Raw genomic sequence first — 18,300 nt, forward strand, 5'->3', positions numbered from 1 at the left:
CTGGGCTCTCTGTAGATTTTACTTTACAGCAAAGGTAGCAGGCTTTCCGCTTTCCTCTCTCTCTCTCTCTCTCTCTCTTTTTCCCTCTCGCGCGCCGCTCCACCTCCAGTCTCTCGTCTCCATGCCCTTTCATTCCTTCCACCTCCACCCCCCCCCCTTTGCCTCCCCTCTCTCTTTCCCTCCCTCCCAACGTCGCGAATCCCTCTTTACTTTTTCACTTTGGATCTTTTCCGATCTCGTAAAACTTTCACGAATGAAATTTTGGTCGTCGCGTTGCTGCGTGGTATATCTTCGTGTATATATGCGGTGTATATATATGTATATGTATATATATAGTATATCCCTCATCTCCCGCTCCATTGATCGTACATAGCTGTACAATTATTTTGCGTTGCGAGTCGAATATAAAGACAGCTGGATAGAGCGCAGGCGAGCGTGAATTACGAGCGCAGGCATATTAGTTGACATTATGCTATCAAGACACGCTCGAATTCCTGAATAAAGGAGGAGGAAGAGCTAGTTTGCTCGGGGAGACGGCCTGTGATATCGGTCGCTATAAGAACACGTGGTTGGTCTTGCATCGTGCCGTACGATAATACAAACAATTGGCCCTGTCCATCTCGCAGTTTCCGCCTGTCACTCGCTCACTTTTTTCACCGCAGCGCTTCTTTTTCTACTTCCACACCGTCGTGTGTTCCCCCAAACCGCGCTACGCTATACTTACAACGCTGCTGCACCACTTAGTCCTTCTTTCTCCGTATCTAGCATAATATTATATATATATATATATATATATATAATAAATTCCAGGGCTTTATATTGCTCTGAATAGCCATTAAGCCTGTATTTTCATTCCTTAAATTAAGAAATTTTTACTCGGCAAGAAATGCAACGGAAGCTCGGAGTGGACGTGAAAAATTTATAGAGTTTAATGAAATATTCATGGAGATAAAATATGAAGTAGGTAAAGTACACGGAGGTACCGAGGCTGAGTCACGCTTTGCATTTGTGCTTATACCATTACACAATATGCCATTGCTCACGGCCAAATTAAAGTTTCATTTAATTTAGCAGAATCGTAAAGTCCGCGTCTTTTCTTACCCCCTGCCTCCCCCCCACACCTTTCCCCCTCCCTCTCTCCCTCGCCCCGTGCTGTTTACCAAGTATCAATCACCAAGTATACTGCTTGAAATTTACAGAGTTAGAAACGGCTCGGGCTCTACCCAAGTCCGCCCAGCATACATTAATCACTGATGCTAATGGTATCATAACCAGCATAGTCGCTATTCGAGCGAGAGAGATTACGTGCGTGCGTGCAGCCTACCTACCAACACATCCTCTTCTTGTGCTTGCGATCACCTCTCCTACACGCCAGGATAGACTTAATCAGTAATAGTGTGCTGCGCTAAGTGCACGCGTATACGACGATACGATTAATCTTCGACATCTGCATTCTCATTCATACTCAGAAATAATCGTCCTAATCATAAAACGGATAAACGATATGGGGATTGATGAGACCGATCATTCCATCTACCATAAATATTCCATATATAATATATCTTGAAAAATCATTTTTATGCTATTTCGCATTGTCCACTTTTGCCAATCTGACGAGAGAGAGAGAGAGAGAGAGAGAGAGAGAGAGAGAGAGAGAGAGAGAGAGAGAGAGAGAGAAGAGCGGTGTGCGTGCGATCGCTTCTATATATCCTATATAGTATATAAGATTCCGTCTATCAATCACGTTATTATACTCCAACCATCATCGTTATCCGCGTGATTGTAATCAGAAATGCCAGGGAATATCTCACGGAAATTATTTTTCAATGAAATTATAAAGAAAAATTTATCGCTATGATGCCTCGTCGAGTTTCTCTCTCTCTCTCTCTCTCTCTCTCTCTCTTTATACATATATATGTATATATAAATATACATATATACAGAGTGAATCTATTTCTCTTTTTGGTGTGCGGCCGATATTCGGGTTATACGGATCGCTCGCAATGCGATCCGCGGCTAAACGCGTTACGGGCAACGTAATTTAGTCTGGGCTCTGTAGCCGGTGTGCATGCGTAGCTTTCGGTGTGTGGGTGCACGACGCGCGTTCGCACAGCTATGTAGCGTAGTATTGCAGTTGCACACGAGTCCTCTGCATCTCTCTCTCTCTCTCTCTCTCTCGATTAGCAGAGCGTATAGCGGTGTCTTTCTTGTGTCAAATTGGCCCACTCACGGCTTCCCTCCTCTTTGCTATGCAATAGCGAAATGGGAGGTGGGTGGGAGTACGTGTGCGAGGGAGTCGCAGCGATGCACGGCTGACCAGGGATGAAAGGGGGGTTTGGCACGGCCGGTAGGTAATGATATTTCGCGCCCATTATGAAATATTCGAAATGATTTGTCGGGATTGTGCATTTTGATTTGACGTTCATCCGCGTAATCTAGAGCATGCACTCGACGGGAACTCGTGTATCGTCCGTGTGCATCGTCATTTTTCTCCTGATAAAAATTCGTAACGCGTTAAAAATCTTGTTAATGGAGCGTCACTTTTCCACGCCGGTGATAAAACTCTGATCGACGAGTGTCGCGCGGGCGTCCCTCCATGCGCCATCCTATACACAATTTTATTCAATATTTCTCATTAAGATCGATCGGCAACTTATTTCCCGCCAAATAAATAAATATATATGTAGGATGGAATCGCGAGGAATATTCGCAGGTGCGTATAGATCGCGCTGCTGCTCCGTTGATCTTGGCACTGGAATAAATCGCGTGATTACGATATAATTATATCGCATTATATCTCCAAACTGTAATAATAATAATTTAAATTGTAATTTGGCAGAAAGCCAGGCTGCAACACCGTACAGCTCCGTCCCTCTCCTCCGACCGGGCTAAATTTGCAGTTCACTATACTATAATGCGCGTAGTACACATCAGGCTACACACGCAGACGTATATACTATATACATGGTAGGCTTAATCGGATAATTAATGTTTTAATGAAATATAGGTGCGATGTTGCTATCGGTCGTTGGTCCGTGCGCGCATTAACACACCTGTCCTCTTGCACATGTGTCTATTGTGCTATCGCGCGGAGCGTGCGAGAAGGCCGAAATCGCGTACGGAGCGAGGGAGGAGAGAGAATCGCCTTGGAGGGAAAATTAAGCGTAAATAAATAAAAAAAGACGAGTGTGCGTCGTGAAAGGAGGCACACGCGACGAGTTTGCTGCGGGCCTAGATGAATTTAGAGTTTGGAGGATGCAACGCGTGTAGGTGCGTGGTTGGCGGGGGTGGTGGGGGTGAGCGGAGAGAGCGAAGGGTTGGTTTAAATTCTCTTCTGTCGCCGCAAACATGCATAATGCAGCCAGGCGTTGCGCGTAAACGTGTAAACGTTGCACGGTGCCAACCGCTAAATACAAAAATCCCCAACCACCTGTGAACTATACCGACTGCCCCGACTCCGATGTGTGTTTCCCAGTTAATTACAGCATAATTGTGGCGAACATTTTGTTGTTGATCCTTCGCTCCTGCAATCGACTCTCGACCAATGCTCGCCCGCCGCGTCCTCGTCCTCCTGCACACTCCAACGCGATTCCATATATACTTTTCGTTCCATCGAATTCTCTCTCGCGCATACTTCTCATTTTTCGTTATTTTTTACTTTGCATTATCGTTCCTCGCGATTCGCCCTGCTAATAATCTCTTGTCCTCTTTTTTCAACCAACCTATCTATATATATATATATATGTATATAGTGTTGTTGTTTCTGCCACTCTGTAGGCTCTACGATCTCTCGATGCTCCTACACATACACGTATATATATGTTATTCGCTATAAAGGTACAAAATCGTATCAGAGTGTATTACAGTGGCATTGGTAGTGGTGGTAGCAATGTATCTGTAAGCTGTACGTAACAACGCAGCATGGCTTGCTTGCGCTTGCTTATAGCGTGGCGTACAGAACACAATTAAGTAAATGAGCATGGGTTGCGCGCACTATAGAGATACTCGCTATTACGTATATTGATCTCTAGTACGGACTCCGCTTATACGTAATACGTGTTTTGTCGTTTGTGCGCTCGTACAAACCGTCCGTCTATCGCTTCATCCTGCAGCCAGCATTCATTGGCTGGCTGCTTCGTTCGTGTACGATCACACACAGCGCCAGTTGCTCTCTGCACGTGTGTCTGTGCATCTGTAGCATAGCATATATATATATATTATATACACGTCGAAACGGGGCGGGCGTCACGAGATGGAACGGGGGAAGAACCGCTAGAAGCATATACATATATATCTGTATAGAGACGCAACATCCAATACGACGAATGCCAATCTTTCCAACCGAATTTCCCTAATGAAAAGCTGCGGAAATGGGTCGAACGGTTGCAAGATTTAACAGCATTCTAATAACCGCCTACCGTGTGCACTTCCACAATGAAAATACGAGAAGCACAATTTTCCCATAGGTACTAAAGTTCAAGCGACCGAAACTGAATCTTTTTCAGACAGATCGATGTACATTTCTCGTCATGGTAGCTTTAAATTCTAAATTTGTCTTCCATCAATATTTACATTATATATATATATATATATATATACATGGTTTCCGGTTTGATCTTCCTGCGAGCAAAGCGTTGTTCCTCAGCAGCAGCTTGACAAGAGAGTCGATGAAACTTAATTTTATATAATTGTATGTGTGTACGCGCGCGGAAGATGAGCCGCTGCAGATCTTTATTTTCTCGCGGCTGATTGTAATATTACGCAAGTGCATGGAAGTGCTGCGAACGCTTTCGTAACTCGGATGCAAATTCATCGCGCGGATTATTCCAAGGCGGTGAGGCGACGACTTGGCAAAATCTTGCCGAGAAATCGTAGCGCTGATCAAATAAATATCTAACCGTGATGGTATATATATATATATATATATATATATATATATATATATGTATGTAATAATTTGGGAAGCCGTGAGCGCGAAATCCAGTTGTTCAACGATCAACGCGCGCTTCGAGTGTTCCAAAAGGATCTACGCGCGTGAAAGATAGGGAAGGAATGTGACGTCACACGCGTCACGCTTCTCGACACGTGAGAATTAAAAACTCTCGCGACTCGCGTCGTCCATTTCTCGATCCTGAATGATCCAGCTCTGATGATTATTATTATTATTACCGAGATGCATTCCATGCGTGAGAATCTTTTTTCTCTCGCTTTCTAATCTGTATATATACATATATATATATATACGTATAGCCACTCGATCGATCCTGATGTGGTCTTTTTGTTCAGTTTCAAAAGAGATACGAGAGTGTTGATAGCTATTTTTCTCGAGTTTGCGTTGTTTATTTCGACTTGAAGCGAGATGCAAAGAGACGAGGAAGAGGGGGGGGGGGGGGGGGATTGGCACTGACACACTGCACACACAAACGAATATAAGCAATGTATTTATGTAACTCGCGATAAAGCCACGTGTATGCTCGATGCGCCCCTATAAGCTGTTTCGCATGACGATATATTATTTATATAAGCAACGGTGTCTCGACTAAATCATTCTACACTGGCAAATTCCGTGTGCCACGTATACACACCGCAATCGTAACAATTATATTCATCTGTATAACTGTATGTGTGTATATATACAGGGTGCATGAGTGGGTATGAGGCAAAAATTTTGCATGTGCCTACGCGCACCACATTATTGCGAATATATTATATGAACAAAATTTTAGTCTCCCGTTTGATCGCAACTGCCTGGAAACTAAGTTTCGAATAATTAAAAAAATAATTGTATTCTCTGTAAATAAATTAAAGCGACTCTGACAAAGTTTGTTTATACTTTACACAAGCCAGGTAAATAAATTTCGTTCCTTCATTTTTTCCCCGTTTCTATAAGTGCACGTCGGAATTTCACGAATAAAAGTATTTTCAGTAATTCGTCGTGGAATTTTCTATACTTTTCTTTAAACACACATTGATAAAAATACTTTAACTCGTAAAAAAACGCTTTTTGACTTTAGAAAAAATGGGGAGAAAAAGTAAACACTTGTTCCACTTATTTAGAATATAAACAAAATTCATCCAAGTGCTTATACAGATATTAACATCACGTTTTTAATTACGTCAAAAATTGGTTACCAGGAAACTGGAGCCAAGCAGTTAAATTTGTTAGAAAAAAAAAAAATATTCACAGTACAGTATGGTGCATGTACTTTAAAAAATGTTTCCATGTATCACCGTTACACCCTGCATGTACAAGTATACTATATTTATAATATATATTTTTCCATCGTTGAGAAATTGGTATTCTCGCGAAGGTTTCGTGATCGAATTTTAACGCGGGCGAATAGACGAGGAACTGGAAAGGAATAAGAACGACGAACGCGAATCGAAAGAATGTTGCAGCAGAAGCTTCGGAGGGTCGAGGGAGAAGCGAGCTTTGATGGTATGGTGGTGCGGTTTGCTTGAGTTGGTTTAGGCTAGGGGGTGGTGAGAGCTAGAGAGAGATGGGTGAGAGACAAGGGGAACTGTGTTGAAAAGAGTAGTGGAAAACGCGAGGTGCGCCGTACCCAACGAGTAATAAGTTAGTAATAATATTTTCACAATATCTCTCCTGGATTGGATGTTATTTCATTATATTTTATTGCCTCTTACTATTACTCTTTCCGCTGCAGTTCCGTAGCGCGTCCCGGCGGCCCTGTTTTATTATCTCGAGCCTCCGCACTCAGGGAATTCACTCGCGGAACTCATTATTGAGGGGTTTATTCTACTCCAACCTCTCACCATTTTACCCTCCCTCCGATGTTTTTCTTCTCTCTCTCTCTCTCTCTCTCTCTCTCTCTCTCTCCGTGTCGCGTCCATCCTTCCCCATCTCTCGGAAGATCGTATCGGCTACTCTAAACTTTTCACGATATCATTTTCTTCCTTTCTTTCTTTTTTATAGAGCAGCAGCACCGGTGCAAAAGGCAAGACATGCCGAAATGTACCCGAGCGAGGTAGAGGACCCAAGGCCGAGAAGTGGTGGAATCTCTATGGATGGAGGCAGATGAACATGGGACGAAGGTACGTGTAGCTCGCGCGCAGGTGAGCTGTAGGTCGTAATAAAATGTTCGCCTCTACGATGGATTCATTGTTTCTCTTCTGCGATAGAAAAAAGAGCAGAGTAGGAGAGAAAGTATCGCGCGCGTAAATGGCTATAGTGGGCGATTGTTGGAGAAGAGCAGTAGTGCATTGTATTGCTCATCGGCGAACGCGACGTGCGTAAATCCGAGGATAGAAATAGAAGCGGCTGTTGTCAGCGTGAAATTGCGCCAAGCGTTCATAAAAAGTATTACATCAGAGGTTTGTTGTAACGTTATACGTCGATATGTATATTAAATGCATTTTACTGTTCCAATGACACAATGTCGATTTGTCGTCAAGTTGCGATCCAATGAATTCCTATTGCGCACCGTCCATTGTACCAGTAATGTAATTTCGTCAAAAAAATTACACTCCGCTGATCATCCTTATAAAATATTTTCCGCTTGCATTAGCGTTTTAATACTTTATTAGCTCTTCCAGTAATATTCATGAAAAGGAAAGTGTTATATATACGGATGGTGAGTCTGTCGATGCCAACAGAGCTGCTGCTTAATTGTTTCAAACTCTGTGTCAATTTTTTTTTTCATTACATTGTATAGTTATTTCCGTAAGTTGAAAGAGGTACACAGCGACAGTAATCAAATATGGTTAGGGTTTTATCGTAGTGCATCGGGATATAACTATAGTATGATTCGTTGAAATTATTTGAGCTACGCTCTGTCGTCAATACTGGATCATCGTCATTGCAAAGAATTTTTTCTGTCGATGCCAGCGAAGCTGCTATTTTTAATTGTTTCAAACTGTTTCAATTTTTTAATTACCTTGTGTGATTACTTTTGTAAATCGAACGAGGTTAATAGGCAGAGATCGAATAGTCGGAGTTTCGCCATGGTGAATCAGGAGATATAGGAGAGAGTCTTGTAATACCTTGGAACATTTCCCCAATAGCAAAATATCCTCGGGACATCCTTATATTAGAACGATCAGAGAATGTCCACATGTCCAGTGTGCATGCTGAGAATGTTTCCTGAACATCGAGTGCTATTAGGATTGTTACTTTTTTTCTCGAATTAAAAAAACATAGGACATTGACTAACGAAATTTGAAAGACAAGCAGTCGATGCATAAGACAAATACATTATAAAAATTGCAATAAACATTTTTCTGTAATTTATAGCAATAGCAATTTAAACAAGTGTCCCGATAAACAAGATTCTCACTTAACTTTATAGTACATGATTGATTCGAGCCTATCATTCGCCCAACATTTGAGTCATCGACACTATAGGATCATCATAATTGCGAAGGATTTCTACAAATTTTTCAAAAAAAAAAAAAAAAAAAAAAGATTTCTAATACGCTCGAACGTTATATTCTAAGCGTCGTGGTTGTTGAAACAGAGTTGTGGGAATGAGGAAGAAGGAAGCACGGGAGATGAGGGTGAGAGGAGGGGGGTGGGGGGAGGTGAGGCGAATATTGGACAACTAATTACCCAATCACTCATTATCTACCACAGAGACAGGCGAGCGCGGTAGGCCCGCTAGGTTGGCGGATTAGGCAGGGTTGCCAGGCTGTAGAATGGCTCGCCCAGAGGGCTATTGCGATACGCGAAGCAGAATCAAGTGCGATCGTATATTATCGATAGAGTGAACACCCAAGCAATAATAACCGATTCCCTTGCTCTCTCCCAATTATCTCTCGCTATTAATGTATTAGCGCTATTTTGCCACTTTACCGAAACGTCCAATCGAAGAGGAAAAAATGGTCGTACAGTTAAAAATACGTTTAAACAACGATATCATAATTTTAAAGCATCCCGAGTAGCCGAAAGTAATTGAGTCGAATCGATGTTGAAAATCACGATAGTTATCCCAGATGAACTCGACACGTTTCTCTTATTTATCTCGCTTGTCTATTTTCCTCATTAGTCACATTATACACGACAAGAATAACTTGTTGCATTATAACGGTGAATACATCTATTTACGGACTAGAGTCCGCGTGTCTCTCCGCAGCACCTTGCTCGGTGACATTTATATATAGAAGAAAACCACCGTGCAAATCTCTCGGAATTATAGGTTTTCCAGGATAAGGCGATGAAAATGGTATTTTCTCGGAGCGGTGGTCGTAAGCGCGTTTCGTAACGACGAGTGGATGTTTAGGGTATCGGGGAGCGGGCTAACTGCAATCAGAATTGGCCAGTGGAGCGCGCGTATAGGCGAAAGCAAGGTACAGCAGCGAGCGATATAAGCCTCCGGAGGAAGGATGAGGAGGAGAGCAAAGTAGTAGTAGATGCGCGCACGGGGTCATGGCTAACCCCGACCGATACTTGTCCTGGATGGAGTTTAATCCTCTTAAATGCTGACTGCTACGATTAAATATCAATCGCTGTTTATATATCTGTTATAGACACTTGCTTCCAACTGATGCCAGCGAGGAGCGAGCAGCGATCAGGCGATTCCGGAGTGATATCGAGAGATCGAGGAGAAAAGTTTGAGGTGAGCCAAGGGCGTATACATACACACACATATATATATATATATATAATAGCTGAAGAATAGCGCGAGGGATATTCCCTTCCCGATGGAGCCCGGAATAAATAGCAGGAGGATCAAGGACCAACTTTCGAGCTTTCTCCACTCTCTTTATAACGCATATATATCGACGATGCGAGGGATGACAGATACTGCATAATATATAGACGGGACCACGTCGAGCTCGGATATTCTTACGATTACCTCGGAGCAACCCTTCCCATTCACGCGCGGTACACGCTTGAAATTTTAATAATTCAACGCGTGCCATTTAGTCTCGGTATACTTTCCCTACTTCGCGTGCTCGATACCTCGTCCATAGTTTCTCGCAGCTCCTATTCGACCCAACTAACGATATTCCGATGTAGACATTTTAAAAGGATCGCTGTATCCTATCACTGCAGTCCACTGTTGCCAATTTGCTCTCAGCCTCAATTATTCAGATGCAATCAATGCATCAGTCAGGATTGATGCACCCGAGACTGGTCAACAGATTCGTTCCTCGACAAATAGCGTTCTCCACCAACTTATCCATTTTTCCCTCTCACGGTTATTCTACTTATATATATATATATATATATGGATGTGTGTGACTCTTGTTCGGAAGGGATTCCAATATAAATTTATTGGCGAGGGAGGGGAGGGGGGGGGGGGTGGTGTAAGACGTAAAAGAGAGCAAAGCTTGTTTAAGCAAACGCTGCTATCGGCATGAGGCTTCGCAACTCAGTCACAGCGGAGTATGATAGATGAGCGTGTGGGTACACACACTCTTGTACTCGCGAGCGCCCGCGCGCGCGTGTGTGTAGTGCGTAGATGTATGTACGTAGGGACTTTGCGGGGAGGCTGGGACGGTGGAGGAAATGCGGGGTCGCAAGGCGGTATTGTCGTCGGTTACAAATCAAATACCCGATATCATTGTTCGTGCACGACCCCCCGGCCATCCGACCAACCACCTCCTCCTCGTCCTCCTCATCCTCCACCTATACCGTACACCGCAAACCTCTCTCCACCACGTACCCAGCTGTCTCGTATCCTCTTTCTGAAGCGCAAAGCCGCATCATCCTCCTCTGCCAACCTGGACTAATAATTATTGCTAACGTTCGTCGCTTGTTTTCCAGGCTCTGCTACATAATAGATATTATACACACCGAGTCGCACACAATTTCTCAAATCCTCCCTAATCCATTTCATTGTTTCCGCTTATCCCAGGAAGAAAAGAGCAAACGTTTGCTTCGCCATTATTATATATGAAATATCTGCATAAGAAAGATCTGTTTTTGGAGTCGCTGATCAATCGGACGGTTCATTAGTGCTCATCTTGATACTTGGATAGTCGAGAGGAGAGCTGGTCTATGCGGTGTTTCATTGTCGAAAGAGGATGGAGGGGCAGGGAGGGGGGGGGGGGACCCGACTATAGTTATAATACACGTAGAGCATACTATATATATATATATGTATGTATAGAAGGGTACATAGTAGGTGCTTCAGAAGCGAGGCGAGCGAGACGATTAATGATTCAAGGGCAGAATTTCGCAATGCTAAAATATTAAGCGTAAACCCTCCCTCTCGTTTCAATTCAGTCTGTGCTCTTCCTCTCTTTATCTTTCATCCATGCTCATCCCTTTCTCGCTCACCGACATCAGTATCCGTCTGGTACTTTAGTTTTTATCCTAGTGCTCGTGTTCGGGGTTTCCCCCAGCAACCGTCGTAGTCTGCTTTGCCTATTACTATTATAGATCATCAAACACTTATGCCAGCTAATAGATACAGAGCCGTTTAGACGTCGCGCAGCAGCGAGCGGCGCAAACGGGAGCGTCATCAATATTTCTCTTTGCTCATTGTTCTTGTACAATGTACCTGCCGGTGCTATATATCGGACCGAGGAAAATTATTCTACAAATAGATAATTTTAAAGTAGCTGGCGGTACCTATCGCACTGGGGGGGGGGGGGGGACGATGACAGTGTGTACGGCAACTATATCTATATATATATATTTAACCGCGTGTGAGAAACGCTCGATATTTCAGAGACACCTTTTCTTCATACTTCGTTCTCTCTCTCTCTCTCTCTCGCGCGCGCACCATCAGGCACCGACCTTTCTCCTTGATTTCACACGTTTCCTGCATGCTCTCTCTCTCTCTCTCTCTCTCTCTCTCTCTCTCTCTCTCTCTCTCTCGTCCAATTCCGTACGAGGCAGGTAAACGTTGAACGGGATAAAAAATGATTATTGCGCTAATTGTATTTCTTTGTATATACGTAATAAAATTCTGTTAATGCACGCGTTGTCGTGGTCGCGCGCAAATGCATATGTTTTTTCTTTCAATATCCTCCGCAGGGGCTTTTTCAGGCTTTCGACCAGTCTAAATTTTTCCATTTCACCGCGGCGGTGAGCGTTAGTGTATACTGTTTGCAGTTAAACAATATTACGCAGTAAAATTTATGGCGTTCTGCTCGCCCTCGTGCGCCCTTACAATGCACTCTCGCCCCTCTATGGGAGTGAAAGTATCAACGATATGAGAAATACGGATGTTATGGCCGGTGTGCCACCCTTCCCGCGTACGTACCTACTACCGGTCCTACGGTGATCCACGGCTTAACGGATACTGCCCTAAAGCCTTTACTATGAGCTTCTCTCAGCTTCTTCTTCTTCTTCTTCTTCAGCATCCACTCTCTCTTCCTTCCTTTTTTTCCTCGAACGTTTATAACATCGGCCAACGCGTACCTCGCGCGATACGCACCGTACACCGCGAAACTCATCATCACCGTCGCTTTTCAATAAGGCAAAAAATCAAACGCTCTCTCCCACCCTTGGCTCTCGTATATATATACTCAGCCATACGAGCGGAATAAAAACAATACTTAACGATGCTTCCTTATCGCTCGTGTCGCACACGAGTAGCGTCGAAAGCGAATGTCGAGCTAAGGGAGAATATGGCGAATGGCGCGCGAGTGGTGGAAGAAAGCAGAGAAAAAATAACGCACTTTCGACGATGTGTATCCAGCAGCCTCGCGTTTATACAGCGTAGCTCGTAAAAAGCGAGCAATATTCTTTCATCAGAAGCCCCGTGGGCGTCGTTATCCAGGTACGTATCCAACGACTCATTCGTCGTTTGCCATTGCCACTGTTTTACCCTCTTTTTACGCTTCTAATATCGCGTTTTGCGTTACGACAATGCCTACCACTGGGGAACCACCGCGGCGGCGGTGCGGGCAAAATGGAAAACTTTTCTTCGCTCACTTTGTGCCGCGCGCGTCCTCGCTCTGTCTGGCCCTCGACTCGGTCGCCCGACCTTCTTGTTGCTTCTACCATGATTGCCGGCCCATTTGCTAACAAGTCGAACGATCGAGTGATCAAATTATTTGGCAGCATCGCATCGACGTATTCGAGGACGCCGACTCTCGGAAGTATCTTACACTGCCGAAAGGGATGGAGCGCGCGCTATTCCGAAATACAGACGCTAATAGCTGCTGCGTGTGCCGTGCACATCGGCTAGGGGAGTCTGCTCGATTCGATAGGCCTAGAGGAGCACGAGCGAGAGTGTTGCCTCTTTGTAGCCAAAATATCATTATACGGGACTAACGTCCCTGCGTGCCCTCCTCCGAGTCTGATATACTTCGACGACGCGAAATCTCGTTAGAAGACCCCGAAGCGGCACACGGCACGAGAGGAGCGTGCAAGAAACAAATTGATGGTTTCTAATAGGCTTGAGGAAACTGTTGTCTCCCGCATTCATCCCGGTATATGTTTGTGCGTACTGATGCGTGAGTCGCCTTTGGGAAAGAGTCGAGCGAGGAGCCTTCGGAGTCGAGTCTTGGAAGAGCGACATTGGTTCTCCAGTTGGAGACGAGATTTGCAAAAGGTCGTCCAAGGTACAGAAAGATTGCGCGCGGAGGACGACGACGGTCGTGCCTTGAGAGAGAGAGAGAGAGAGAGAGAGAGAGAGAGAGAGAGAGAGAGAGAGAGCGACGGTTGTGGTGCTCGGCGGTCGTGCGTGGTGGTGGCTGACGGCGGTGGTTGGCGGCTGCGGGCAGGCTCTCCGCTTTGGTGGGCCGAACGTTCCGTTGGTGTTCCTGTGACGGCGCGCATCGTGGTAAGGTTGGTAGAGAGCGGCGTGGGGGCACAGCGAGGCGGTCTTTGAGGGGGCGGCGCCTGTCGGCGCGTCCGATCGGAAGGTGCTGGACCCGATTGGCCGAGGGAGCCGGGGGGCCACGGGGGCAGACGGGTGGCCCGGCGGCAGCCTCCCGCACACCCGCCGCTCTCTCGCGTTTCACCGTGTGCCGCGCGGCGTTCTTGCCGCTTGTTGCCGAAACTCGGCAAAACTCTGTTTTTCCTTCGACGCGAGCGGCGAGAGTCGAGAGAGCGGCCTCGGCCGGAGTCGGAGGCCCTCGGCTTTCCTCGGTCGGAACGCGCGCGCGATTACTCGGGAATACCACCGTCGTCGCTACCGCTGCAGCCACCATTGACACTGCCGCCACCACCACCCCCACCACCACCACCACCTCCACCACCACCACCACCACCACCACCGCCGCCGCCGCCGCCGCCGCCGGATCAACCGTCAGCAGCGGCTCGGCGCGCCGGACCGCTCAGTCGCGACGCGCTCGTCACGGGGTGCACATCGTTCGTCGCTCTTTGTCCAAACCTCGTTGTCACACTTTTACGAGTCAAACGCGGCCACAACGCGCCCGCGCAAACCATTCACGCCTGCCTCTCTACGACTCTCTACCCCCCTGACCGCCCCTCTCTACCCTCCTGCCCCTCGTTCGAGCACCCCCAACTATTTCACCAACCAAACTTACCGGCGTGAACCACCGGCTGTCAAACGCGAGCCACGCGCTCTTCGCGAGACGCGCTACTACTCTACGTTACTCTACTCGCTCTCTCTCTCTCTCTCTTCGCGCGTCGTTCTATCTCGTTGTTCGACGAACGCGTACACGTGTGCTGCTTGCTGCTGTTGAATCGGTTGGAGGTGGTGCTGCTGCTGCTCTGGTGTCATTGTGTGTCTCATGTTTTACACGAGTGTGTCTCTCTCGGATTATTGACCGAAACGACAGTCTTTTAACTCTTCCTCCTCCTCCTCCTCCTCCTCCTACTCCTACTCTTCCTATCCTTTTTCTCTTCTCTCTCTCTCTCTCTCTCTCTCTGTTCATCTCTGTCTGTCTGTCTCTGTCCATCACATTACTCTCCCGTCAATTCTCTTCTCCTCTCGCTCGATCGTCACCGTACGAATCTCACGGTGGAGGACCGTTCGGACGGTACGGTAGAGCCGGTACCGAGCGATAGAGTCATTCGTGCGAGAGTCGACCGGGCCCGAAAGGATCAATTTCCAGCGTGATCCTACGCGGTGGTGGGGACATGTTACCCGGCAGGATGCTCGTTCGCGAGCACAATGCCTCGCGAAGGCCGATGACTCTGAAGAACGATGTACCTCCATCTTCTTAAGCGCATGATTCTATGAGAGTGGCTGTTGTGATATAGTGTATACGTGAACGTGTTCATATATGTTGTAGACGCGGTAAAATTCGCCGCTGAGGATCATCGTCGTCTTCATCGTCGAACGAGTGCGAGCGAGCGAGCAGCAGCTCTCATTCCAGACAAAGCAAGGAATCAGACCCGTCGAGACGGATCGCGAAAGAAAGAAGAGGAAAGGAAGAAGGAGAAGAAGAAAAGGGAAGAGAAGGAGGAGAAGAGACGAAGAAGAAGAAGACGAAGAAGCAGAAGTGCTGTGAGGAATCGAAAAAATGACGCAGCAAAGCGGAGCAGGCTCGCCCCAGCAGTTTTGCTTGAGGTGGAACAATTATCAGACCAATTTGACCAACGTGTTTGATCAGCTCCTGCAGAGCGAGAGTTTCGTCGACGTGACGCTGGCCTGTGACGGGCACAGCGTGAAGGCGCACAAGATGGTACTGTCCGCCTGCAGTCCGTATTTCCAAGCCCTCTTCTTCGACAATCCCTGTCAGCACCCGATCGTCATCATGAAGGACATCAAGTGGCCGGAGCTGAAGGCCGCGGTCGAATTTATGTACAAAGGCGAGATCAACGTTTCCCAGGAGCAAATCGGTCCCCTCCTCAAGGTCGCCGAGAGCCTCAAGATACGCGGCTTGGCGGACGTGAACAGCGAGCACGAGCTGGCCACCAGGAGCGGACTGGAGGAGGCGGCCAACGCGGCCGCGGCCGCGGCTGCGGCAGCAGCCGCCGCAGCCTCCCACCGGAAGAAACGTCGCAGAATATCCGGCGAGCGTTCTCCATCGGCCAACAGTCCCGACAGATCCGCTTCCGGAAGCGCCATCACCGACGATCAGGATTCCAACGTCGGTGTTCTCATACCGGAAGTTCACACGCTCATTCCCACCAGTAGCTCCACGCCAAGATCCATCGGATCGCCCAACACGCCCAGTGTCTCCGTTACCCCGCAAATCAACCTTCAGGAACTTCCGGTCAGTTTGCCACTACCCCCGCCGCCTCCACCGCCACCCTCGCAAAGCCAGCAAGCTTCGCATCCCGTGGGCGCTCACCACGTGACTGGCCACGTGACTTCCGCTGCGCATCTGAACCACCTCGGCTCCCACGGGCAGCACTTGACTCTGCAGCAGCAGCAGCAACAGCAGCAGCAACAACAGCAGCAGCAGCAACAGCAGCAGCAGCAACAACAACAGCAGCAGCATCATCAACTTCATCAGCAACAGATCGTCAATCAGGTCGTAGGACCTGGCGACGATCTTGAGATTAAACCGGGCATTGCCGAGATGATTCGCGAGGAGGAAAGGGTGAGTACTTTTCTTTCTTTCTTTCTTTCGTGTCTTCTCCTCCCCAACGTCACTCGGACTCTTATGCAATAACTTGTCGCTTTATCCAAAGGTCCTATATCAAACAGACCGGCTAACAGATCTTTACAGTTAATTTTAACACGTGTTTGCTACGCGTATCTTATTACCACGGCGTACAACACGGTACGATTAGCATAATTTGCTATTTACTCTTATATTTATTAACGAGAAAAATACGAGGTGAATATTCTTAGTTTCATGGACAATTCGTTCACTCGTCGAATTTATCCCATTTCAATCCCTTTTCTTGACAGCGCTTTAATTTGTTTACTCGTCAAACTCGAAAGATTTCGCTTCTTTGTGCCGCCGAAGATATTTGTCAAATCAATAAGAAAACTCTCTTCGACACTAATAACTGTGGACACTTTATTGCAATATTTTGTATTCGCAAATGTATTTCTGTTGATATCGTTAATTATTTTCAGAATCTAAATCTGATTGCAATTCTTTTTATCGCCAGAGTTTCATCCTCTTTGCAATTTTTTTTGTAATAATTCCTTACATCAGGTTATCAGTGCATGTTTCTTTAGGCATTTTTTATCCAGCGTTTCTTATCCGTACAAAAGCTCTTCCACGGATTCTCTGGTCCTAGAGAGTAAATTTTTTTCCTACTTTTTTATCTAGCTACGAAATTATCCGGAATGACATTTCGTTAAATTGTAACTTTTGTCAAAATCTCCAATTACCGAGGAATTATCAATGAGCGTCAATAAGCAAGATCAATATTTGCCTAAGCATCTGTTCTCGTTTGTAGAATACTTTTTTCTTAGGAGATAAGATAAATAGTGAGTGCGCGCGGAGAACATAGAAACTGCTAGGATAAATATTGACCAGACTGGTGTTGTAGGTTCGACAGTCCGTTATTTAGTCTAGCCTAATATCGGCTGCAATAATTAATCAGCGTTTTATGATTAAGCTCGTAATCTAATTGTACTCGTGTATAATTCCTTATACAAAGTATCGTCTTACCATGTAGTATTGGTGGAAAGATGCATTCTGATATTCCGAAGACTTACCAGGCCAATATAAAGTTTAATTAACTTATTCCCAAGGCAAGATGAGATCTGCCGTTTCTCTGGAAGCGCGAAGCATATTTTAAAAGTCTCGAGGCATGAAATAAGTTTTTAATTATTACTGGCTAATTTAAGAAATTAGGTGAAGCAAAGGGGTCTTGCCATTCGGCTCCGGACGCAAACGCGGATAAATATTTATACACTTGTATTATACAATTTATAATAGTGCACATAACTGCGCATACATATAGCATACTTGTAATCAGTGACTCAATCTGCTATGTATAATGGGCATAACATTCCATGGAATTCCATTATGTTAACGCAACCACGTTCCAATTCTCTGGGCATACTCGGTCGTATCGTAATGCGTCGGTATATATATATATATGTATATACTATATAGTATATCGCAACTATTCGCGGTACCCGCGAGGCCTTTCCGATTTAAACACCCAATTGATGCGGGCAAAGCCCGTAATAGGTAAACTCTGTAGCAGAGAGTCTTATATGTATATATATATATATATATATATATAAGAGGAACAATTTTATTTTCATTCCTACGTCGATGTAACGCCAAGTTAAGGAGATTAAAAACACTGGTAGAGGAGGAGGAGGAGGAGGAGGAAAATAACAGTGGCAAGAATGATGAGAAACAGCAGTAGCTCTGCTGCAGCGGTCTTGATAAAAACTGATGAATGGTGCAACGTTGGAAAATCTATATAGGTATATCAGTAGCAGCAGAGCAGAGAGGTTGCAGTGTATATATATATATATACATAGCGAAAGGTAGCACAAATCGTGATCGGTAAAAAATTTAATCTTCCCTCGCATTATCCTTTTT

The 18,300-nt window shown here is 45.7% G+C and overlaps 1 protein-coding gene across 2 annotated transcripts in view; it reads left to right on the top strand.

Moving 5' to 3' along the window:
* The window catches only part of LOC136773077 (protein bric-a-brac 1-like), a 196,757-nt gene that overhangs the window by 18,949 nt on the left and 159,508 nt on the right, over nucleotides 1-18,300 (top strand). For both annotated transcript variants that reach the window (XM_066726458.1, XM_066726459.1), the window contains exons 3-5: nucleotides 6,938-7,056; nucleotides 9,487-9,575; nucleotides 15,124-16,380. In XM_066726458.1, coding sequence (XP_066582555.1) covers nucleotides 15,355-16,380 — 1,026 coding nt within the window. In that variant the 5' untranslated portion in view covers nucleotides 6,938-7,056; nucleotides 9,487-9,575; nucleotides 15,124-15,354. The remainder of the gene's footprint in view (nucleotides 1-6,937; nucleotides 7,057-9,486; nucleotides 9,576-15,123; nucleotides 16,381-18,300) is intronic.

Source organism: Prorops nasuta, unplaced genomic scaffold, assembly GCF_024137725.1.
Source record: "Prorops nasuta isolate Cenicafe-Biocafe unplaced genomic scaffold, Cenicafe_Pnas_1.2 PNAS00004, whole genome shotgun sequence".
Lineage (NCBI taxonomy): Eukaryota > Metazoa > Arthropoda > Insecta > Hymenoptera > Bethylidae > Prorops > Prorops nasuta.